This window comes from Sesamum indicum, linkage group LG1 (assembly GCF_026168435.1).
Source record: "Sesamum indicum cultivar Baizhima isolate 11 linkage group LG1, ASM2616843v1, whole genome shotgun sequence".
Taxonomy (NCBI): Eukaryota; Viridiplantae; Streptophyta; class Magnoliopsida; order Lamiales; family Pedaliaceae; genus Sesamum; species Sesamum indicum.
In genome coordinates this window covers 1412059-1434990 of record NC_142657.1, presented here as the reverse complement: position 1 = coordinate 1434990, position 22932 = coordinate 1412059, and the positions used below count along the sequence as shown (strand labels likewise).

General features: G+C 36.1%; 4 protein-coding genes across 5 annotated transcripts; 2 read left to right on the top strand and 2 right to left on the bottom strand.

The window, feature by feature from the left end:
* The first annotated feature begins 603 nt into the window (after nucleotides 1-603).
* On the top strand, nucleotides 604-3393 carry LOC105169056 (polyadenylate-binding protein-interacting protein 6). Its single transcript, XM_011089363.3, has 3 exons — nucleotides 604-785; nucleotides 2024-2460; nucleotides 2982-3393. Exons 2-3 carry the CDS (start codon nucleotides 2026-2028, stop codon nucleotides 3144-3146), a joined length of 600 nt encoding a protein of 199 aa, XP_011087665.2. The 5' UTR covers nucleotides 604-785; nucleotides 2024-2025; the 3' UTR covers nucleotides 3147-3393.
* A 120-nt stretch (nucleotides 3394-3513) lies between these two features.
* On the top strand, nucleotides 3514-6681 carry LOC105168889 (DNAJ heat shock family protein). The gene is made up of 3 exons (XM_011089122.3): nucleotides 3514-4452; nucleotides 5405-5781; nucleotides 6041-6681. The coding sequence occupies exons 1-3, from the start codon at nucleotides 4288-4290 to the stop codon at nucleotides 6477-6479; spliced, it is 981 nt and encodes a 326-aa protein (XP_011087424.2). The 5' UTR covers nucleotides 3514-4287; the 3' UTR covers nucleotides 6480-6681.
* A 127-nt stretch (nucleotides 6682-6808) lies between these two features.
* LOC105168969 (uncharacterized) lies at nucleotides 6809-13391 on the bottom strand. Of its 2 annotated transcripts, XM_020697671.2 has the most exons (6): nucleotides 13232-13391; nucleotides 10902-11880; nucleotides 9770-10817; nucleotides 9213-9333; nucleotides 7997-8056; nucleotides 6809-7907 (listed from the first exon to the last, which is right to left on the bottom strand). In XM_020697671.2, the coding sequence occupies exons 2-6, from the start codon at nucleotides 11770-11772 to the stop codon at nucleotides 7038-7040; spliced, it is 2970 nt and encodes a 989-aa protein (XP_020553330.2). In that variant the 5' UTR covers nucleotides 11773-11880; nucleotides 13232-13391; the 3' UTR covers nucleotides 6809-7037. The 2 variants fall into 2 exon arrangements, with proteins under 2 accessions (XP_020553330.2, XP_011087545.2); XM_011089243.3 differs by having other exon boundaries at nucleotides 9770-11880.
* A 2757-nt stretch (nucleotides 13392-16148) lies between these two features.
* LOC105168745 (E3 ubiquitin-protein ligase At1g63170) lies at nucleotides 16149-20276 on the bottom strand. Its single transcript, XM_011088998.3, has 5 exons — nucleotides 20089-20276; nucleotides 18373-19182; nucleotides 17746-17871; nucleotides 16997-17288; nucleotides 16149-16683 (listed from the first exon to the last, which is right to left on the bottom strand). The coding sequence occupies exons 2-5, from the start codon at nucleotides 19026-19028 to the stop codon at nucleotides 16480-16482; spliced, it is 1278 nt and encodes a 425-aa protein (XP_011087300.2). The 5' UTR covers nucleotides 19029-19182; nucleotides 20089-20276; the 3' UTR covers nucleotides 16149-16479.
* Nucleotides 20277-22932: the final 2656 nt, after the last annotated feature.

Here is a 22932-nt window from a genome sequence, read left to right as displayed (position 1 = left end):
TTATTGTTTATATCATATTCTTTTCGCTAAAATTTGGACAAAAAATATTGATATTAGTAAAAAACATACATAACATTTTAATTTTACTCTTTATCTAATATTTTTAAACTATAACTTTGTACTTATAATGAAAGAAATATAATAACTACTAACTTCACTTTATATATATAATGCATATATTTTATTTTCTTATAAATACAAAAATATATATAAGAATTAAATGAGGATGAATTTTATAATAATAGAAAAATGTAATAAATGCTAAAACTTCACTCAATATTATAGACATAGAACTAAATGGATTTTATAATAATTAAAAAAAGTGGGTCCCGGTGATATGTACATTTATCTCTTTTATATAAATTTATTTAGTGATGTCTCGTTCAAACTCTAATAAAAAATGATTAAATATAAATGGTGAATTTCAGGAGTTCTTTGCTGGAAATTATAATTTGTAATTTTGGAGGAGTCTCAACGTAATTAATTTTTGGGAAAAAAGAAAATTATCCTAATAAAAATAACTGACGTCATGCTCCAGATGACGACAAATTGTACTGACGGAATTAAAAGTAGTACCTGATAAAAAAAAAACCAAAGGAATTAAGAGCGGTCCCGTTCGAATTTTCCATAATTCTGACCCTCATTCCTCCCCTGTTGTTATTGCCAAATTCGCTCATTACTCTCTTCTCATTCTCTTTCCCTATTTGAATTCCGGCCTACAATTCAAGCGATCACCGGATTTTAGGGTTTTGGGACTGCAACTGAGTTTCATTCTTGGTCAACGTGTGAGTTGTTTCAATTTCTTGTTTATCGCCTGTGATCGTTCTGTCATACACTTGTAGTTTCTTTATTATGAATGCATTACTTCATTTTGTTCTTGAAATTTTTTGAGTTCGTTAACTGAATCTTGATTTGTTTACAACTTTTTGTTTTTCTGTTGTCTTTAGTAATGATCAAGTGGTTTTCGCTTGATTTTTGCTTTATCATTGGGTCTCTTGAGGTTTCATGGTGTGTGGATGGACGGATGAATTTGTATTTTTTTTTTTTGTTTCTGCTTTTGTGTCAACAAGTCTTTTTATGTTTCTTGATTGTATGAACTTCTTCTCCCCCAAATACTAGATGTGATTGAGGCCTTTCAACGGTATTTGGATATGGTTGTTGGTTCTGAAGTGTTTAGCACCCCAGAAATAGAGGATGGTGTGAAAATAACATGTTTGAAAAAAGCAAAAGTAATGATTTGTGTGCGATATTTTTGTGTTCTACTTGAGAATTTGCTGGTGGTTTGCTTCTTGGTTAAGCTGGATCAGTATAGGGTTAGAAAGTTATTTGTACCTACAATTTGTTGTGATTTGTTTAGACGGGTCTCCCTATCAATGTTATTGAGTTCTTTTAAGGTGAATGTTTCTGAATTTCGTGTTATGAGTAAGTTAGTATTCAGTTTATGCAGTCAACCTCTTTCTTGGATCAGATGATTCAATGGATGAGTTTCTTGGTTTCCTTTGTGTAAAGAATGTAAGAACTCTGCTTTAGAATCACACTGTTTCCATGTTGTGCTTTTATTTCTTACTTGCTTTAGCTCGCTGACTGTTACCTGTACAAAGTTTGGTCTCTTGGGACTTATCTTCTGAATAAAGATGGTTCCACATGTACGGAATCAAGCAATATTAAAGTTACATCTCAGTTCTGTTCTCTGGGGACCAAAGGTGTTTCAAAGTTGCTTTATGTGACACTTCATCTCAAATGCGTTTGCCTGATGTTCCTTCCGAATAGGCTTGTCCTGGAGAAACTAATATTGAAAGAACAAATAGAAACAACTTTATTTGGTACTTCAACATGATTAACTTCATTATTTGCTTGTGATGTATCTGAGGTTTTATTATCTTTACTTTAGAATAACTTATGCTGCTTGCGGCAGTAATCATTCTAGAAACAGATGCAACCTCACTTTGGTGCCCTCTCTTGCAAACAATGTTGTTTGACACTGCTGAAGTAGATCAATAATTTACACATTTCCATTTTGCAGCAATGAAGAAAACATCATCTTCTTTAAATCCATATGCAGCATCATATGTACCGCTCTCTGATAGAGGGGTTGATGATGTAAACAGAGAATTTAGTTCAGCCCAAGAATTGAATAGGGGAAATGACCCTGTTTGGTTTGGGCATCAACCAAAGAATACATTGCCACAAGGTCAGCACCAAAATATTTCTGAAAGTTATGCCAGTGCTGTCCAAACTGCTGAGTTTTCCAAACAAAAGGACCATCATGGTGGTGAATTGTTTGCTTCAACATCACAATTTCCAAATGAGGTACCTGAAAAATCAAACTTCTATGAAGACATGGACTTGGCGTACCTTCAGATGACCTTTCCTGGAATATCATATGACTCCCTTCATGATGTCTATTTAGCCAACAATAATGACCTAGATGCTGCAGTCGACATGCTAAATCAACTTGAGGTAATTTTGAAGATTTTTCAAATTTCAACTATATAAGCTTATGAAGATCTGTTCTAATTTTGATGGATTATCGTTTTATACTGAAATTCTATGTTTCTTGTATTTTTCCTTGTCATGCTACAAGTGGTTGATCATGCTTTTATGTTTGAACCATAATTACTAGATGAAAATTGAATCTTGCCAGCTTCATGTCATATTGTCCTTTCTTGGCTGCTGCTGTGGTTGATACTTGATATGCCTCTCATTTTCTATATTTGTATCATATGTTTGTCTCTTGGTGCATGACACTGTCTACTTTTGATGTTTAGCTTCATTCAATTTCAACGTTGATGTGATGTGAGTTTATCAAGATGGTGCTTAGAGGAAATGTTGGATTCCAACGCTAATAACATTTTGTCTTCTCAAATTTAGTCAAAACAATACTTAGTTGTACTCCTTTCAGATACTAATTACCATATTTCCACTTTTTAGGTTCCTCTATATGTATGATAGGATATAAATGACATGATTTATTTTTACAGATCAACCCAGACGATTCATCAGATAAGCTTCCAGACACTTTGGACATTGGTGATGTGCCAGAATCTGGTTTTGTTGGTGAGCTAGCATCAGAGGAAGTAAAGAACGCAACAGTGGAGGCAGGAGCTTCAACATCTCGTGCATTCAACTCATCTCCTACAAGCTAATCTGCCCAAATTTCGGACTGTGGGTGTTTTTTCAACTTTTGTGGATATAAAGTACAAACTGGAAATTTTTTTACCCATCTACTTCACTTTGGTTGAGATACCGTCCATTCCTTGGCTTCTGTTGTACAGATTGTATCTGCTTGTATTTCTCTCCTCCTGCAATCTTTGTTTGGTGAACGGTTATCATGCGGTGTGAAAAATCCTTTGGTTTGAGAAATGACAACAAATATGATCTCATTCATCGAAACTCTACAGCTGCAACTTCCTCCTCTCTCTCTTTCTCTCTCTATCTCTCTCTCTCTCTCACACACACACATATGGTTAGAACTTGTACACTGATGGTTGTGAAGCATAGAGATATTGTCCTGAAAAATCAGTGCTAACAAACATTGTAGGTTCACTTGAATTTCATCCTATTATAAGCTGTCCCCCCCTCAACAACAGATGCATACTTCACCTTTTGAATGATCGAGAGAACGAGAGAGAGACTGTGAACACAGAGGTTTCCTTATTGAAAGAGTAGAGAGAATCCATCCAAATATTATACGTAACTAATTTTTGACAAGCTTATGACGTAGTAGATTGACTATTCAACTTGTGTCGTCAAACAATAAATTAATGCAGAACCCATGTATAATTACTTATGTTAGAACAACAATTGATATGTCAACAAGTTATAGACATGCAAGAGACCATCATCATAATCATAAATCGTGCATTCACATCAGTTTTATTATATTATTAATTATACCAAAAAAATAAAAAATAAAAAATTGGGAGGCCAGCCTGCACCTCCCATCAAATGCGGTGATACTCTTGTAAATATTTACTATATTTGTTTCTTTTTCCCTTGAATTTTTGTTATTCTTTTTTCCTTCCATTGCTCAAACAAGACATATAACCACAAACAACTACCAGCATTCTTCCCCTGAAAAGAAGGGCATTCGTGTTTCTCAAGGTATTCTGAAGATTAAAAATCTTTCTGAAGGTTTTCATGAATGCAGATTGCAGTGAATGTGGAAAGTTGGGCAAGAAACAAGAACCCTTTTAGATTCTTGAAGTTGGGGAGGGAATGAGTAGTTGTTTTCTCAAATTCTTGATGAATTAAAGAGTTGTTTGGCATTGTGGAGAAAATAAGAGAATGGGGGTGGATTATTACAATATATTGAAGGTGGGGAGGGGTGCAACAGAGGATGACTTGAAGAAAGCTTACAGAAGATTGGCCATGAAATGGCATCCAGACAAGAATCCCAACAACAAGAATGAAGCTGAGGCCAAATTCAAGCAAATCTCAGAAGCCTATGAAGTATGTCATTCCCTTAACCTTCCCCTTTCCCAGAAACATAGAAAGGCTTGAATGCATTTTTCATCCTCTAACTTAATTTATTTGACGTTTTCGTCCTTTAACTTTCTAGCGTAGCATTTTGTGCTTATGTCTTTATTATTTTTGAGATCTCAGTCTTTTTCTTGCCGGAGTTTGTTGGGAAAAATGCATATGCAACCGTTTAAAATTGACTATTGTTTCTATTGGCTTATTTCTGCCACATTTTTGTTTTTTTAATTTAAAATTGTGAAAATTAAAATCATGTTGGACCAAAATACTGCCTTAGAAAATGAAAGGACGGATATGCCAAATGACCTAAGTTACGCCACCAAAAATGCATTTAAGTAGATATTGAAATATGGATGAAACTAATAAAGTTGTTGTGGTCATATTCAAGGTGCTTTCAAAAATGTTCCATTGGACTGGGGGGGGGGGGGGCGCGGTTGAGTTATCTTTTTCTGGTGTCCTTATCTGTTGATTCTGGGAAAAGGGAAAGATTAGATGAATTTCAATACTTATATTGGTTGAAGGGCTGCTTTTTTCTTTCCTTTTCATGCTTTCTAGGCTTTGATGCAACCCTTTTCTGCTATGATCTCTGCCATACTGAACTTTGGAATGCTGTGGTTGTATTATGATGAGATTTTTCTCCTCAGCTATAGTTTACTCCTTGTTGATAGAGGACTTGATTGAGAATTATCACTCTTTTTTTTCTTCAATATGTGATGATTGAGCATTACATTTCAGGGAACTAATTTGTAGTTATACCATTATCAAGAGAAAATGTACTTTACAGAATTATATTTTCACATCCTTTGTAGAAACAATATCCAACCTGAATTTTGAACTTCTTGCTGTGTTGAATCCACGACATTGATTGGATCATACACGCATACGTGTCTCGTTTTAACAACCTATATTTTGTGATCATCGTCAGGTCTTGAGCGATCCTCAGAAAAGGCAAATTTATGACCAGCATGGCGAAGAAGGTCTAAAAGACATGCCGCCGCCCGGTTCAACTGGAAACCAGAATGGGTTCAATCCCCGAAATGCTGAGGATATATTTGCTGAATTTTTTGGGAGTAGTCCATTTGGATTCGGATCTGCAGGAGCAGGGAGGTCGATGAGGTTTTCGTCTGATGGAGGAGGGATGTTTGGAGACAATATCTTCAGAAATGCTAGTGATGGAGCTGGAGTAAATATGCCAAAGAAACCACCTCCCGTGGAGAATAAATTGCCTTGCAGCCTTGAGGATTTATACACCGGTTCAACAAGAAAAATGAAGATCTCAAGACAAGTAGTTGAGGCCAACGGGTAGGCGTAATCTTTTCTTGTTGTAGCGTTAATATTGATGCTCTGATAAATGCACCAGTATGAATCAATAAAAGCAGCTGAATATGTAGAATGTGGATTTAACAGACCTTCTCATGCTTCTTAAGACATCGTGATCTATTTGTATGATCAGACTTGCAAGCAATGATTAGTTTTATCATTCTTGCATTTTGCACTTAGGATTCACCGGGTCAAATGAGCTCTGTCCAGTTATGCTAATCAAGAATGGCCTTTGTTGCAGGCGATTAGGGACAGAAACAGAGATATTAACCATTGATGTAAAGCCAGGATGGAAGAAAGGAACAAAGATAACTTTCCAAGACAAAGGAAACGAGCAGCCGAATCAGCTCCCAGCAGACCTGGTCTTTGTGATTGACGAGAAGCCCCACAGCACTTTCAAGAGAGATGGCAATGACCTAATCATGAACTATCGTGTGACGCTGGCGGAAGCAATTGGGGGCACGACCGTGGAGATAACTACGTTGGATAAACGCAATTTGTCAATCCCAGTAAACGACATTATAAACCCTGGTTATGAGCTAGTTGTTTCAAGAGAAGGCATGCCGATTACAAAGGAGCCTGGAAACCGTGGTGACCTTAAAATCCGGTTTGAGGTTAAGTTTCCGACAAGATTGACACCTGAACAACAGGCCGGCCTCAAGCGAGCTCTAGGGGGTTGATTTGTAAGGGGTTGGTGGATTAGGATATTGTCTATGTCCGAGTCATTCTTTGTCATCTTTGGCCTCAGTTCATGCTAACTGATGCGTTAGTCTAGCAAAGCTACCTGTAGATGACTGGTGATCACCAAGAAACTGAGACTTCTTGGAGTAAGCAGAGGGTCTGTCAGAAAAACTATGTACCGAAATCGATTGTATTCTTGCATCTGCAGACGTTTCAGTAACTTGCTTTACAATTCTGCAGCAAAGCATCTTCTATATCATTTAAGGTGGCAATAACAGATCATTTGCTAACCATCCTCTGTTTTCAATGATGAATCACACAGAAAAACTTAAAAGACAAGGCCTGGCATTACATAAACCTTAAATTTAAACCATATACACAATGGGTTGAACAAGATATTAAAGGAACCTGATTTAGGAATCTCGAGTTAAAAGACAGATGAAAGCTGTCGGAATCTCAGCAACAAAGCTAAGTTCTACAACTAAAAGCAAGAACTAGTTGAGATACATAGTGGGTTAAACAAAATTTATTACTACCAAAACTGTGTTTCTGCCTAACTAGTACGGCCTCCATCTTGCACCATGCAAGGGCCGAGGCGGCTGCAGCCATTGACCACCACCTGGAGGTGGCCGTGCGAGCCCCATAGGCAACTGCGGATTCACCATATGTTGATTACTTGGCAGCCGGTGCGCAGGCTGCCGGTGAGCATTAACCACCGGATATGGTTGGTTGTGCCCTTGATTCTGGGCTTGTGGCCGCCACTCTGGAATATCATCATCATCATCATTCCACGGTTCAATACCAAGACCCCTATTATCTACCCAACTCCCTGTCGTTGTACTACTTGTCCCACTTTGGCCATATTTTTGAATAAGTTCTCTTACTTGATCCACTGGGCGTTGAGTCATTTTCACTCGACTCAAGTTTTGTGGTGAAATCCTAGGCACAGATGGGTTCAGACCACCAGAAAAAGTGAATTCAGGTAAGTCGTCATCTTCTTTTGCTGCTCGTGCAGCGGCCATAGGGCCAAACCCAGGTGGGATATCATCGTCCTCTTCGGGTTGGGGCTCGGGTTTATAACGTGAAACATTGTCAAACACAGAAACGGGAGCTCTAGGAGGGGTATTAAAATTAACATTTGATGTATCTTGAACCTTATTAGAAGCAAAAGGTTGCTTTTTGAAGCTGTGTTTGTTGTGTGACGATGAATTAGGTGATATAGTGTTGCTTATATGAGCTCTTCTCCATACAACTACACCAATTAGTCCATTTTCCATAGAATTATCGCTCTCGAGATGCGGTTCCTTGGGCATGTTCCTGTTTAGCAGTTCGGCTATCCTGGACGTAGGTGGGCACAGATAGAGTTCGACACCAGCAGCCGGCTCAGCGAATCCCAGCCTTTCATCCGCAACGTATGACTCAATAGTCTGCATAGAGAATACAGTTTTTAAGTACTAGAAAGGGAAACATCACAAATAGGGAAAGGAAATTAAGCTAAAAATGAAGATGAGCGTACCTCAGCAAGGTCAGAACGCTGATTCTCGGATGATTTGTCCTTCAAAACGAACTGGAGAACCTGCAGTAGGTGGTCTTGTTCAATTAGATTGAAATTTTTTATGTGAAAATTTTGTAATGGCGTAACTTCTACAAGAATAGTTTAAACCTTAACCAAATCCAATCAACTAGACAGTTTTACTGGCATTAATTTCCGAAGCATTTCACGGAAATGTACCCCGTAGCTTTTTAGTCAATGGCAATTTAACACACACCACAAAAAGGCATGAAATTTAAGACAATTCCTTAACAGACTTCAATTACCAACTCATGGGTTATATCGGATGTATCAGTAATTTGATTACACAAAAAGTTGGAGTTCCTGATTCCCATTGCCGTCCAGTTTAAGTTGAACATAAAATGTTCAGAATAACAATCTTATTTAATGGACGAACGGGAACTAAGTCTAAATTTTTTATATAAAGTACAAATTGGAAACCAAATTACACGACATGGAATTGACAAAGCAGCCAACATTTGCTTGCCCAAAATAAGTCTCATCCCACAAAGGGCACTTCAAAATCTCTGAAAATTTTATTTGACCTAAACAACCTCTGAGCCCTTGTCGACCAAACAGTATATTAATCAAAAAGGAAAAGCCTCTTATTAATATTTCATATCACACAAAGAAAAACGTACACAGGCTGAGTGGACTGTATTTGCAATATCGAGTGATAAAGTTTAAGAACTGATTAGCTTCTTCCATAGCACCATCAACACTATCTATCCTCTACAATTTGCTACGAAATTTCTCCTGAAAGGTGTCGGTAAAAGGTATTGATTTACTAGGCTTTTCTGTTGAAAGGTTTTCTTTCGATCAACTTCCAAAGGCATGCCAGTGGAATTTCATAATCTTATGTCCTCGACTCATAATTACTAGCAAATATCGTAGCACATACTTAGACTAATTTCTTGTTTGTTCGATCTGACGAGTGAAACAAATTAATCATCCATGAAAAATCAGAGGCATTCATGTTCTCAAGCAAAAATATAGTAAATTTTAATCTTTTTGCAAATTTCCTATCCAAACTTGTATTGTACATCCCCAATGATACTAAACTAAGGTTAATTCCATAAAACATAGACAAGGAGAGTTGCGCCATTTGCAGACATAAAACTAATGGTCCATAAAGGAGGAGGTAGAAATTAGCTACAGAGAGAAGAAGGCCTTGATATACCATGACTGCACGAGTTCGAGACATAGGAAGGTCTTGGAGAAATTTCTCAAAAGCATCAAGTCTAACTCTGCCCTTGATCTCAAGCGAGGATGGCCACTCCATTGCAGGTGTCTTCTCACCGCTGTTGACAGAAATTATCATATCAGGAAAAAACAATTTTGTTATATATCCATTTCCAGTACTAGATTTCATGAGTAAAGAAATGTTGGTCAGACATTGCTAAGGTTGTCTTATCACATAACACAAGGACACACAAGTAAATGACACAACAAAAGCACCCCACAAGTAAATAAAACAGAGCAGAGCTAAGGTAAGTGGTCGAGCAGTTTATATTCAGATAACAGGAAGAATATTAGCTTAGTGCAGTTTATAATTTCAATACTTTCAACTAAGGCAATAACTGAGCGGAGTGGTTATAAGCAACTAGAATCACATAGAAATTGCACCAGGATTACTTCAAGTAGTAAGCAATGTAACAGAACCATAAGTCTCTGTGTATACAAAATGCACAGATGGGAAGCAACATCTATCTACTATTGTCAACCTTAGACACAAACCTTCGAAACAGACCACGGACAGTGACCGAGGATGATATATTCAACTGGAGAATGCCCTCCCATATATACTCAACATCTGATGCAATACTAGGGAGAGCTTTCTGCTCAGGACTCCCACTTGATTTCAAACTCATATCAACTTCATGTTTCTTTACATCATCACCCTTTTTGGAGGAAGTATCATTAGGAGAGCCCGGATCTTGATCAGCAGCCTGAGAGTTGTTTAAAACTTTTGGCCTTTCTGCATGTGATATTGGACTCTTCTCCACTGCATCTGCTGGTAAGTTTTCAAAAGGAGGTTCAGAATTCAGGGACTCCATAAACTCATCCAGCGAAACAACTGGAGGCAGAAGTCCCACGTCCTTCAGTTCATCCACCATCATTCCTTGCATTAAATCAGTCCCATCGGTCGGAATAATCAGACTGCCTGAAAAATCCTGGTTTTCTGAACCATTCTCTTCATCTTTAAGACCTGCCTTGGTAGGAGATTGAGTTTCGGTTATAGGTTGAGGTTGTGTTAGCATAGAAGTACCACCAGAAACCTCATCAACAATGCCCTCATCACGCTCGAATTCTACTTGATATTCACCCTTGTGGGTTTTCTTAACCAAACGCCTCATATCAACTTCTGTGTCTGGTAAAACTACCATTTGTGCCATCTCTTCTGCTTTTGCCATGCGCCACTCTGATAATTCTTTTGAAGCAAGTTCTTCAGCTGACATAGAGCACAACCGTTCTGGTGATATTTCACCAGACATGACTCTTTCTCTCAGCTCTGGATTATTTCGATCTTTAAGGTTAAACAAAAGAGACCTACCCTTCTCTTTGTATTTTTTGTTGACACCAGCAAATAGTTTGAAAAGTTCAGCTTCAATTTTGAAAGCCAACTTCTCTGGTGTAAAAAATGCTACCTCGCCTCTATCTTTGTGCCCGCTGTCTTCCTCCTTCACAGACTGGGGCTTATTGGCATTTTGAGCCTCCTTCCCCTCCCGCATCTGCATATCAAAATCAAATGCCCAAGAAAGTCCATTTCCCTGTAAAAGATCATCTTTAACGAAAAAATTGTCACTAAATTGAACATCCTCATCAGGCAAAATGGGACCATACTGGAATTCCTGAAAGTTACTTGTACCATTCAAGCTGCTTTCATTAGGAGGAAGCCGAGAAGGCAACGCCTGAGAATCATTGGTTGTACCAACTACAGGCAATTCTTTTGAAGGTAGCATTTCCTCAGAACCAGAAGCCTTGGAATCCAAGGGCTTCTCATGAGTGATAGTAGGATCAGTCTGATCTTTCTCAGTATTTAGGACATTATCTGGCTTTTGATATGCCAAAGCCAGTGCAGCAGCTAGAGACTCCCTCATTTTGGACCTTACTGCTTCAGATGACTCAGACCGAGATTTGGATGCTGATTCCATTTGAGTAGTTTGCTTTCTTCCAGGCTGCCCACGCTGTAAGCCAGATTTGCCAGATATTGAGTCATTTCGCACCATTTTCTTATTCAACGAGGATTGAGCCTGTAAAGATGGAGACCCCGGATTGGGTTGCACTGGTCCAGTTCTCCTCTCAGACACAACTGGCTGCAGAAACCCAAGTGAACTGACATCAGCTCCCAAGTGTGCCGGGCGCTTGTTAGGCAATGGTGCATGCTGAGAAATAGAACTGTTTAACATGTGCCCCATCTCAGCCTTTCTTTTTAAAGGAAATGTTGTTTTCTGCCCTGTCATATTATTCAGCGTAATGGCATCTTCACGACCTAGCTGGTTTGATATCCAGGTTGAGCTCAACCCCATACTGCCAGCTGAAGATTCGACATGTCCCACTCGATTATTTGGTGCCACTAAAGTATTGAAGGCAGGATTACTAGGTATTGCCTCCACAAAACCCATTTGATCCTTTGATACAGAAAAATGCTGTGATTCAGGATTGTTCGATACATGGCCAATCATTCCTATTTGCATCCCTGACAGTGGCAACCCCATAGATTGGGGAACATGATCCATCTGAACCACCTGCCTTTCCTAGATCAAGGGCTGATACTACCAAAAATTAGGACACATGCACGAAAGTATAGCTTTAGAAAACAAATTAGACAGACCTCCAAAAGTCACCTGCAGCCAATATCCACATGTTACCAAATGCTCAAATCAGACGGGCAATAAAAGCATTAGCAAATCTAAAAATTCATACAGAGCCTTCTATCTCAGAATAAGCTGAGAAGTATTTCATGATAACCCAAACAGAAGTAAAAACAGAATAAATAGGGCAAGCATCTCTCCCTCCAAACAAGGACAAGAAAATGGGAAAAAACTTGGAACTGCATGCCACTAATCACAACTGAAACTTGCAGGACCCTTCCTCATATAGAAATGAGAACAAGCTAACTGACATATCGCTCCAAACAGACTTGCCAAAACAGGTCGCATGTTACTGTCTTATTGATATGTGCGAATGAAAATAAAAGCAAAAAAAAAAAAGGAATAAATTAGTGTATTAGATATCACGTAAAACCTAAATAATTCAAAAGGACTCGCTGAAAATCTTTGCAGTTTCAAACTCCAGCAATGTTGCGAATGGAAGACACATTTTGAAGCATACTGAAGTTTTAGCTGCATCATTGCTGAGGAAAGTTCTCATAGACATAAGATAGCATAATTGAATTATCACCCAATTGGATTTCTCAACCAAAGAGTATGTAACACTATATTTTGTATAAGTTGAAGTGTCCACTCAATAGAAATCACTTATTACTACCAGTGAACAAGAAAAAAGTGGTAGAGCAACAGTAACGTAAAGCATCAGAAAAAGGATCTACTATGCTAGGAAATATAGGGAAACCAATACAACGGCAGACATAAAATGCTGAAAGCAAACCTATGATAGAGAACAAAGCACCATTATCAATACAAACATGCGCATCAAAATTGTAAACAAGCAAGGTAAGAAAAACGCAAAAGACCCAGCATAACAAGTGACTTGAAAAACCACATCAAAACTTTAACCACGAATTTACCTGATATCCAGAAAAAAAACAAAATAGAAATGAACAAAGACCCAGATTCAATTGCAATTCCCAAGCCAATTCTAAAAGCAGAAAAGTAAAATCTAAAATTTGAAGCAAATACGATATCGTCCGACCAGAGGCAAATAAATCCATAATTCACATAACACAATGTTTTATTCTTGCCGCAGTAAAATCAACTCTACCACTTACAATCGTTTGCAGAGGTGTGATTATAGTTACCAAAAATTCATTTTCGTCAAAAATTTACACTTTGGTACCAAAAGATTCAATTTTTTTGAAACCCAAAAATTCCATAAATCACAAAGTACGAATAGAAATGCTTATCATGTCCGATGAATGAAGCGCAACATCGATTCAATGGTAAGCATAGACCAACAATCATCAATACACGAAAAAAGAAAAACAGAAAATGCATCGTCAGAGGGGAAGATTATTACCTAATGATAAGTGAACAGCTCGAAGAAGTCGAGTGATCAGATAGATGTATTTGCGTGCGTGACTGTGTAGATAGATAGAGGGTGAGCTTATGGTAGAAACCCTAGAAAGATCGATTTCTGTGTGTGTGTGTGTGTTCTTCAGGAACTGTGTGGTTGTGTTTATTGTTTATATACCTGTACATATACATGTATATGTATAATATGAAAATGCGATTTTAGCGACTCTACATGTGAATTTTCTTTCATATGTAAGATGACAATTTACACCTTCAATTTGGGTGCATGACCCATAAAATTACATAATAGTATTGCTCGTGCTCTAGCTGCTAATTTATATTAGGGATAATTACACTCCCGTTTTTTCAGGTTTTGTATAATCATATGTAAATTTTCTGTAATTTAAAATATTACATCTAGCACTACTGTGGTTCGTTTTCATATAATAAATAAATCTCCCCATTAGTCAAATTTTATCAAATTTGATGATATCAACAAAAAACTTTAAAAAAATATAATTTTCCAAATAATATGAGATTTACATGTAATTACACCAACATCTGGGGATGAGAGTGTAATTATCCCTTTATATTATATTTGAATTGATGGATTTTCGACTTGATTAGTATCTGGAAAGAGGTTATAAATGAGATGAAAATTTTTAAACTTGTTGTAACATAAATATTGGTCAAATGCATATAAATATGTAACTAGATATTATATTTAGTAAAAAACGAAATTGACAAATTTGAATTATTTATACTATCCACTTTTATATTTTGATAATACATATTTAAATAATTTATATCTATATCCATTGTATATAATGTATTTAAGTTAATACATAACTTTTTTTCGGTAAAGGTAAATTGCATTAAAAAAATTGTAATGTACAGTTATATGACTGATGTTGTGTGCTATGAAATTTGTCATAATCTATACAAGACTATCGTATTAATTTTATTCGGCAATTTTGCACTAGGCATACGTAATCTAATTTCGTCCAGAATAATGTTAACCAATGTCGAGGGGTCTCGATCCAATTGCTGAAATTTCCTCCTATTGCGCTCCTGCCAAATGTGATATACTAGAGATGCTAAAAGGTTGCAATAGGCGGCGTTAACTACGTGCTTTCCTCGCCACTTTCACGCAGCAATCATCGCATCAATCATCCATCCTCTGTTTGTCCATGAAAATCGAACCTTCATGCGTAAGATTCGAGTACACTGCTTTGAATAAGGGCAAGAAAATAGCAAGTGTTGGTGAGTCTCCAACGTACCCAACGAGCAAAGAACACAATCGCTATTAAGATGCTGTAACCACGGACGATCCATGGTCGAGAGTCGTTCATGTAGAGCTAGCCATAAGATAAATGAATTCCGGGGGATTTTGAATGGGCCCATAAGGAGTGAATACCAACTTACCTTTGGGCCTCAAGAACGAAAAATGTAGGAGCCTCCCCTCAAAGTGATCGAGTCGTGTATGCCGTGTAGTGGAGGCAAATTTTGGGTGATGTCCAACATAATAATGTCCGCCCGTGTGTGTGTGGATGTGAGAGGCAATGGCCAATGCCATGCACCATTGTGAATAACCTCTCTAAGGAGCATGTCCGCCCATGTGTGGATGTGATAGGGGTCGTGTGGAAATATAGTAATTAAGATCCCCATAGGATGCCAAGGATCCTGCCATATATATATTAATTCCCCATTGCCCATCTTATAATGGATATGAGGCTGTAGTATATGTCGAATTTCAAGCAATTTGCGCCAACCCCATGCCTCGGAATTGGCATCAACTGTCCATATAGATTTATCTTGGAGTCTCATAGTACAAATCCATGTTACCCATATAGAACCGCGGGATCTACTTACTTTGTGATTACAAGTAATGTAACTATTATTTTATTAAAGATTATCCTAATGATGAGGCTTGCGATTCAATCAGTTGTCTGCTTTGAATTTATATAAAACTAATAGTTTTGTTCTGAAAAAACATCTCGTTGGAGAAAATAGGTCTTAGGGCTTGTAAGTCGCTCAAGCTTTTCATTTGTAAACAATATGGGAATCTTGTCAATATCATCAGTCCTCTAAACAAGTGGTTCGAGATGGATACTTGATCTCGCTCCCAAAGATGGTGCAAATAATGTGGCGTGTGTTTGATTGGTGTTTCGTTGCACGATGAATTGTCCGCCTTGACTCTGTATGAGTCTGAAGGTTCTATCTTGTAAAAACGTATCGTTAGAGAGACGAGACCTTGGGGCTTGTAAGTCGCTTAAGTTATTCATTTACAACCAATATATAATGCTTGTCATGTGATCATAAAATCCCATATCAGATTACAACCATTTCAGTATCTATATCGCACAATGACTATTAAATAATAGCAATTAAAACACATTCAGTGGGCCGATAAGGTCTTGCTTAAGTAGTGAAATTGAGGTTTTACAACCAAAATATAATAGGTTCAAATTCCACGAATTTAAGTGTATAGTTTACTTTTAATAGAAGTATCTTATTTATTTGTTTACATTGAATAAATTTGTTGATTTAGAAAAACCTACGTGTTAAATCAATATTTGAATTTGAACGTATTGAATGATATATTAATGAATCCTTATAGGAAATAAGAAAAAAATGATATGGTTGATAATTCAATGCAATTATAACTTAAAAAACGCACACAAACACTCATATTTTGTCTACCAAAAATAGTACAGATTAATAATAACTGAGTAATATCGTCTAAAAAATATAAGAATAATAATAACTTGAGTAATAACTATGAATGAAGTAGATTTTAATTTTGAGTATATGTTCCCTTGAGAGTAAACAGTCGAAATCAACCCTCAATTTGAGCATATGTAAAACAAAATGTAATATACAAAGTATATAACTCATAAAAAAGCTGAACTGATACAAGATGCATATAATATAAATCTCATATTGCCATTCTTTGACATAAAGTACATATCCATTCTATCCATCATTTTATGACTATTTCTCTGATACAGAGTAATTTTCGTCCCATCGTGTGGGAAATTGATTACCGTGTATGGACAGTGAGCTACAACGGTATGATCCAAGACGAAAATTACCGTGTATAGACAGTGAGCTACAGTGCTATAATCCAAGACGAACCTGTGAAATGAGTGCGAGCTTTTGGGCTGCAACAAACTCAACTGTAAACAAGTGGAGCTCCCTCCATCAAAACTACCAGTTGATGAATCAGACTGAAGAGTATCGGTAATGAAGTTAAACGGTTGTGCTATTTCGCAGGCTGGCAGTTGCATCAGTCAGTGAAGTCAGAATGGTCTCACCAACTTCAGCTTTGCAGAGAGGACAAGTTGCATTGATTCTCAGCCATTTATCAACGCATTCTTTGTGAAAGAAATGAGAGCAAGGCAGCTCACGGAGTTCATCATTGTTCACGTACTCCGATAAGCAAATGCAGCAAACCTGTGGAGCAGAACAACGCGTTAGTTTCTGGACCAAACAGACAGCTTTGGTTGGTATTGGACGGAGATATCAAGCAACTTCATTTGACATTCTCCCTTTACGACTATGGGAATGGAATAGATAACGGCAACAAAGCATCTAGGAAACTATTTCTCCATTGTTGGACGAATTAACCTTGGGATTCACACTTTTTCGGTTACTACCCTTTTTATTCTTAATAATGAAGTGAGTAGATCAAGTACTAAAAGCATTGAAATAAAGTTATATTCGATAATCAACTTTGATAATTTAAGGAGAATTAAATGGATCGTACTGCATCTTCTCCTGATATTGCACGCTCTTTCTCTGTTCCAGCAGCCACTATCCCACCTTCACCGGCACCCGAGCTATTATCCTTATCATTGCCACTCTTATTTTTCTTGACTTTAAATTTATAGGTCGGCAGAGAATTAATTGAGTCTTGAGTAGCTCCTCTGTTCTGAGGAAAATCTTCTCTGATGCCCAGGACTGAGATTATACAAGGGAGGCAGCAGCAGATTGTAGTGCACAGAATAAAAGGCATTGCATATCCAATACAGCTAAAGGCGAGAAATACTATACACAACCTGTAAGTGAAGAAATTGCATGCAAATTACGTACATATATAGGAAACTAGGAAACTTGATGAGGGAGGGATTGGTTATCAGTATCTTCTCATCTCACCTCATCTGATGGGATATTTTTTTTAAGATTTATTTTCTTTATAGGATTTTCCTAAAGTATATATCAAATACATTTCACTATTTTCTGAAAAGACACATCACATGAACTATAATCATTGAATTTTTTAACTTAGGTAACACATTTTGCACATCAACTATCAACATTACATTTTATCTCACATTCAAACACATACTCAAATCATCTCCATCTCAATCAAATTACTCTCATCTTACTATATCTCATTAAAATAAGATGAGGTCAGATCAGATCAGAACCTAAACCTTTTCATGTGCACCGGAGAAGAGTATGTATTCTCATACTCCTCTGTGTGTGCTTGGCAAGTATGCATTCTTGCAATACCTGTACAAGTTGGGAGATTCAGCAGACGATGAGTGTCCTCCAAAAATCCATACATTGCCAACCACAAACCAAACAGCAAAAAAGCAATCCAAACCCATCTTGAAATATTCGACGTATACCTTAAGCCTGCAAGAGAAAGCCAGAATATTTGTTACATTGTACTCATCATACTGCAAGATCCCTGACCAGAACAAGTCCGATGAGAATAAACACTTTATAAGTCTTCAGTCATACATTGCTAGTTATTCTTTCTTCACCACATCTGCCAAAGATAGACACACTTATTGGAGAAGACAAAATATTCCAGTGAGACATGATCCAACTTCGCAATATTAGAAGAGATGCTGAAAAGCAATATTACATAAACCCACGTCTGAACATCAAGCATAAGAAACTTCGAAGACCCAGTGTCTAATAAAGTTCGAATAATCTAGTAAAGCAATAGGGAGTAGCTTTAGAGACATTTAACAGAAGTAATAGTGTCGAGGAAAGATCAATACATGCATTGTCTAAGTCCAAGAATATGTATGAGGGATAGAGTTGCTGGTTCCACACTATAGAAACTATGGCATGCTTAACCAAGTCAGAATAGAAAACTTCCTATATAAACAAGAAAACTGTAAATACCTTGAATTTGGTAATGCAGTACTCTGAGTGCCTCTGGCTGATGTACCAGTAGTCAGGCGATCTTCCCCTTCCACGACTCTCCTAGTCAAGGGACCCGCATCATTGTCACCCTGAGAAGTATCCTGACGGAGCTGAGATGCATCCTGTTCAAAACCCTGGTTTCGATGTTTAAAACGCCAATACAAAAGGGGAACGATCGCAAAACAACCAAGAGCATAACCCACAATCCATGCTCTCAAAGGAGCACGTGGCTTCTCGTTCTTCGATAAAGACAAAACGATAACAGCAGCAATAACTTGGCTAAGTGTCAATACTAGCTCCACAGTTATCCATAAACCAGAATTCAATGGACTCCTTTGACGTCCTCGACTATTTCCTCTTCTAACTATCGACGGATTCCTTGGGTTTGATCCAGCAGAAAAGAGTGGAGGTTGATGAACAGAAACGCTTGCACTAGTAGAAGGATGATCTTCACCATGTTGCTGCTCCAAGCCACTGGCCGGCCTTTCATGGGATGAACTAGATGAAGAAGCCTCACCCGTACTAGGAATGTCAATAACATGCTCATTATCATTACGGGTATCTGCGCGCTCCATTAACAAAGGGACTTTGCTCGTTTGGCTTTTACAATGATGTCCCGATATGGGAAAAGCCATCCAAGTGCAGTGACCAGACACCACACACAGAAAGCATGGGATGATAGTTTAGTACCCTAACCTTTCAAAAATTAAATGGCTAATATGATGCAGTTACTCAAATTTCAATGCTGCCCCGTTCACTACTTCAACAAGATTACATAATCCTCACATCCTGTTAAAAGACATGGCAAGGAGATTAGTATTAACTCATTCTTTTTCCACATTTGGAAAGAAAAGCGTGTGAGATGACCTTGTTTCGGGAGACAAAGTGACAAAGCAATACTATAATAATGCAAAAGACAGATTTCAAAATTCTCCCATGTCGGCACTTATGTTCGACGAACTTTTCTCCAAAAAGCTTTTAACCTTAAGTTATCAGCAATCAATTCTTCCATAACCCAACAACAGAGCAGCAAAACCCACACAAGTTAACAAACAATTACAACTCCTTAAACAACAACACATCAAGCAAAATGACGAAATATCAAGTAGATTGAACATCATAGAATGACATCATAATCCACAGATGCGAACTTATTACAATCCTTAACTTGAGCAACACATCAGAACAAAATTCAACAATGTTAAGCTGATACCAATACATACACACAGAAACAAACTTGTATATTTTCCAATAAATAACAGAACTTAAAAACCCATCATTATTTATAATCTATTCTTGAGAAATATCAGCAAACAAACACCATTTCACATGCTAAGAAACATAAAGGATCAACAAAGCAAAGACTGATCAAATTCAAACTCCACAACCACAATTCACTTTTAAGGCCACATATAGAATCCCCATTAGTACCATAACATTGACCATCTCCCTAATTCATATTTACAAGTAATAAAATCCACCCCCAACCCCAAACATTCAAACCCAAACCCAATATAGCACAAAAATGGTAAAAATAAGAAGAACCCATTAATCCAAACTACAACAAATTAACTACCTAAGAACAATTTTTATATATTTCCCAAGAAACAAGATCATTTATACACCCAAAAAAAAAAAGAAAAAAAAACACAAAGAGAAAGTAAATAAAGAGAGAGAGAGATGATAATTACAGACCAGATAAAGAAGGTGTGACGAAAGGGCAATCAAATGAAGCTTTCTGCGAACGAAAGCTTTGAATCGTTTGATAACTTTGGTTTTCACTCTTCCAACAATTTTTTGTTGTATTCACGCGATTTTCTTTTCGGATTTATTCACCCCTTCTTTTTTCTTTCTTTTTCTTTTTTTCTTTTTTTTTTTTTTTTTTTGGGTGCTTGATGATCGTCACCCCGAGGAATATTCTGTTTATTTGAAACTCATTTTTCCTTTTCAAGATTTTGTATTACAGTGCTGATTTTTCGGAAATAATGTTCACACATATATCCCATCTTTTTCCTACACTAAATAAATAAATAAATTTGTATATATTTATTAAATATATATATATATATTAAAAAAATTGAGGATGTTGGAGGCACCCCATACTTCTACAAATATTTTTATTTTTTTGTATAAAAAAATAAAATAAATATATAGATTACGAAGTACAAATTATTATCGTATTCTATATTTATTTTATTTCAAATATTTGTTGAATATATGGTGATTATACAACGTAGAAAGTGAAATCAAAGATATGAATGGTTGTCTAAGAGAAGTTAGGTGAGAAAAGAAGAAAAAAATTAAATCATTGATTGGATTGATGAGCTATATATAGACAACTCAAGATAAAATCCGTAACACAATGAGAAAATCCTAACAACAAAACGAAATGCATGAAAAACAGTAAAGGAATCGGTTGAAATATTAGAGTTGTTGGGCTGATGAAGATGGTGTAGAACTTTTCATGAAATTTCCATTTAACTATTGTACATGGAAATCAAATATATTCTGTAATATCCAAAAACTTGACAAATCATAATATTCACATAAACGCAAACTCTTACCTTGATCCATTACTTGAAATTACTTGCAGATCACCGAGAACTCTTTAAGTGTAGATTATCCCCTCTAGCCTCTCCTTTCAGTTCTTCTTGATGATTAGAAGTAGTAGACTATGGAATTATGTAAGACTCTTTTCTTACAATCATTAGTCCAACCTTTACAATTCTTTATGAGGTAGAGGAGATGGTATCTTGACCTTTGGTTGTAATTCAATTCAATGCTAACTTAACCATCAAAGTTAGACCTTTCAATTACCACCATAAAATATCCTTAATGTGCACTCCTACACTTTATGTCACATGGACCACAATGGTAATATTAAAAATATTCTAACAGATGGTCGTTGTTCATCCTGGAATGGGTGACGATAATCTTCAAAATAATGATCAGTCTGATGGATTAGATCAAAGCCATGGAAATTAGTCAGATTCAGCCTTTGAAACGACGTCCTAGCAACTCAAATTGTGTTATCCTTATTGGGTTGGAACGTTATTGTATCCTCTTTGCCTTAGAACTATTATTTTGATGGTCACCCCTTTTCTTTAATCTACGGCTGTGATTTTATCCGGTCTTTCCTTGCATAAATGTAGCAAAATGATCATTATATGTGTTGGATTTTATATGTCACTGCTGATTTTTCGGAAATAAAATTCACATATATATATAGCATCTTTTTCCAACATTAATGTGATAAATAAATTTGTATATATGTTATTAAAAAAATAATATTAGTTTGTATTAAAAAGAAAGAAGCCAAATTTTTTTTCTGTTGAAAAAAAATTACAAAAAGTATTCCATGAAAAAAAATTATATTTTTTGTACAGTGTGATCGGAATTATTGTACTTTTAACCCAAACTTTGTAGGTTAATATTTTGGTTCCATTGAAATAAAAAAAGAAATTACAAATGTGTCCTAAAATTGAACAGATTTGATCTCATAGAATAAGTTTTGGGACCACATTGACAACGTTCGTTAATCTTGTGGACAAAAGAAGTTAATCTCGTAAAGTATGGAACCATAAGTACAAAATTCATTTTTTATGGGATCAAATATATAAATTTGACTTTTATTTGGTTAGGAGTGGGCTGGGCCTTCCAATGGGCCAGGCCCCAATTCTTTGCCTGCAGATTACTCCACTTCTGTTGGGTTGTTTTGTCATCACCATCACCATTCACTTTGATTGCTAAACCAAAAAATAAAATAAAATAAAAAAAACCAAAAAATGTCATTTTTGCCACTATAGTCCAATTATTTTATATATATAATTTTTCTCCAATTTTTTTTTTCTTTCCGCTGATAATAACAACATCGTACATATTTGCAAAAGAAAAAATAACAAAATCACTGAAGAATCACTGCATCGAAGTCAACAATCAGGTAAACAATCTTGAAAATAAATTTTATTTATTTAAACTAAATAGTTTAGAATAAATGAATAATACTCATCTTGATGAAATTTTTTATTAATAAAAAATTATTAATATTCTTATTTGATAAATATTTTTATTAATAAGATTTTAAAATTTTTGATATACTAAAATTATATTAGAATAATATTAATTTTTTTTCTTCTAATACAAAATGAAGAGAAGAATTATTTAGTAAAATTATAAAAATTAATCTTTTTCTTCTCAATCTGTTTTCCTCATACCAAACAAGTATAAGTATTTGAGACTTAACTATCATTCCAATCATACCAAAACACTTGAAGAAAATTATTATTCTTTTCCTCCTCTTCCCACTTTCCATTTCCTTTTTCCTCTCACGTGAATCAAACAAACCCTAAGATTTTATAATTGATTTAAAAAATTATATACAGTATTCATGATGTGTGTTTCTATAAACAAATGAATCTATTTGTCACTAAAATTAACAGAATTTGCAGACATCAGCAAAAAAGGTTGAATGAAAATTCACATTTACCATCAGTTGACTTATAAACTTATTGTCGGTCAAATAAATATTTTTGATCAAAC

Excerpts from the sequence above, each read along its gene's own strand:
- LOC105169056 (XM_011089363.3), top strand. The coding sequence starts at position 2,026 with ATGAAGAAAACATCATCTTCTTTAAATCCATATGCAGCATCATATGTA. Across the intron at positions 2,461-2,981 it reads ACATGCTAAATCAACTTGAG|ATCAACCCAGACGATTCATC; the intron begins GTAATTTTGAAG and ends TTATTTTTACAG.
- LOC105168889 (XM_011089122.3), top strand. The coding sequence starts at position 4,288 with ATGGGGGTGGATTATTACAATATATTGAAGGTGGGGAGGGGTGCAACA. Across the intron at positions 4,453-5,404 it reads AAATCTCAGAAGCCTATGAA|GTCTTGAGCGATCCTCAGAA; the intron begins GTATGTCATTCC and ends GATCATCGTCAG. Across the intron at positions 5,782-6,040 it reads CAAGTAGTTGAGGCCAACGG|GCGATTAGGGACAGAAACAG; the intron begins GTAGGCGTAATC and ends CCTTTGTTGCAG.
- LOC105168969 (XM_011089243.3), bottom strand. The coding sequence starts at position 11,772 with ATGGATCATGTTCCCCAATCTATGGGGTTGCCACTGTCAGGGATGCAA. Across the intron at positions 8,057-9,212 it reads CTCGAACTCGTGCAGTCATG|GTTCTCCAGTTCGTTTTGAA; the intron begins GTATATCAAGGC and ends CACCTACTGCAG. Across the intron at positions 7,908-7,996 it reads AGCGTTCTGACCTTGCTGAG|ACTATTGAGTCATACGTTGC; the intron begins GTACGCTCATCT and ends TTCTCTATGCAG.
- LOC105168745 (XM_011088998.3), bottom strand. The coding sequence starts at position 19,028 with ATGGCTTTTCCCATATCGGGACATCATTGTAAAAGCCAAACGAGCAAA. Across the intron at positions 17,872-18,372 it reads ACTGCATTACCAAATTCAAG|GCTTAAGGTATACGTCGAAT; the intron begins GTATTTACAGTT and ends TTTCTCTTGCAG. Across the intron at positions 17,289-17,745 it reads GAATCTCCCAACTTGTACAG|GTTGTGTATAGTATTTCTCG; the intron begins GTATTGCAAGAA and ends CTTCACTTACAG.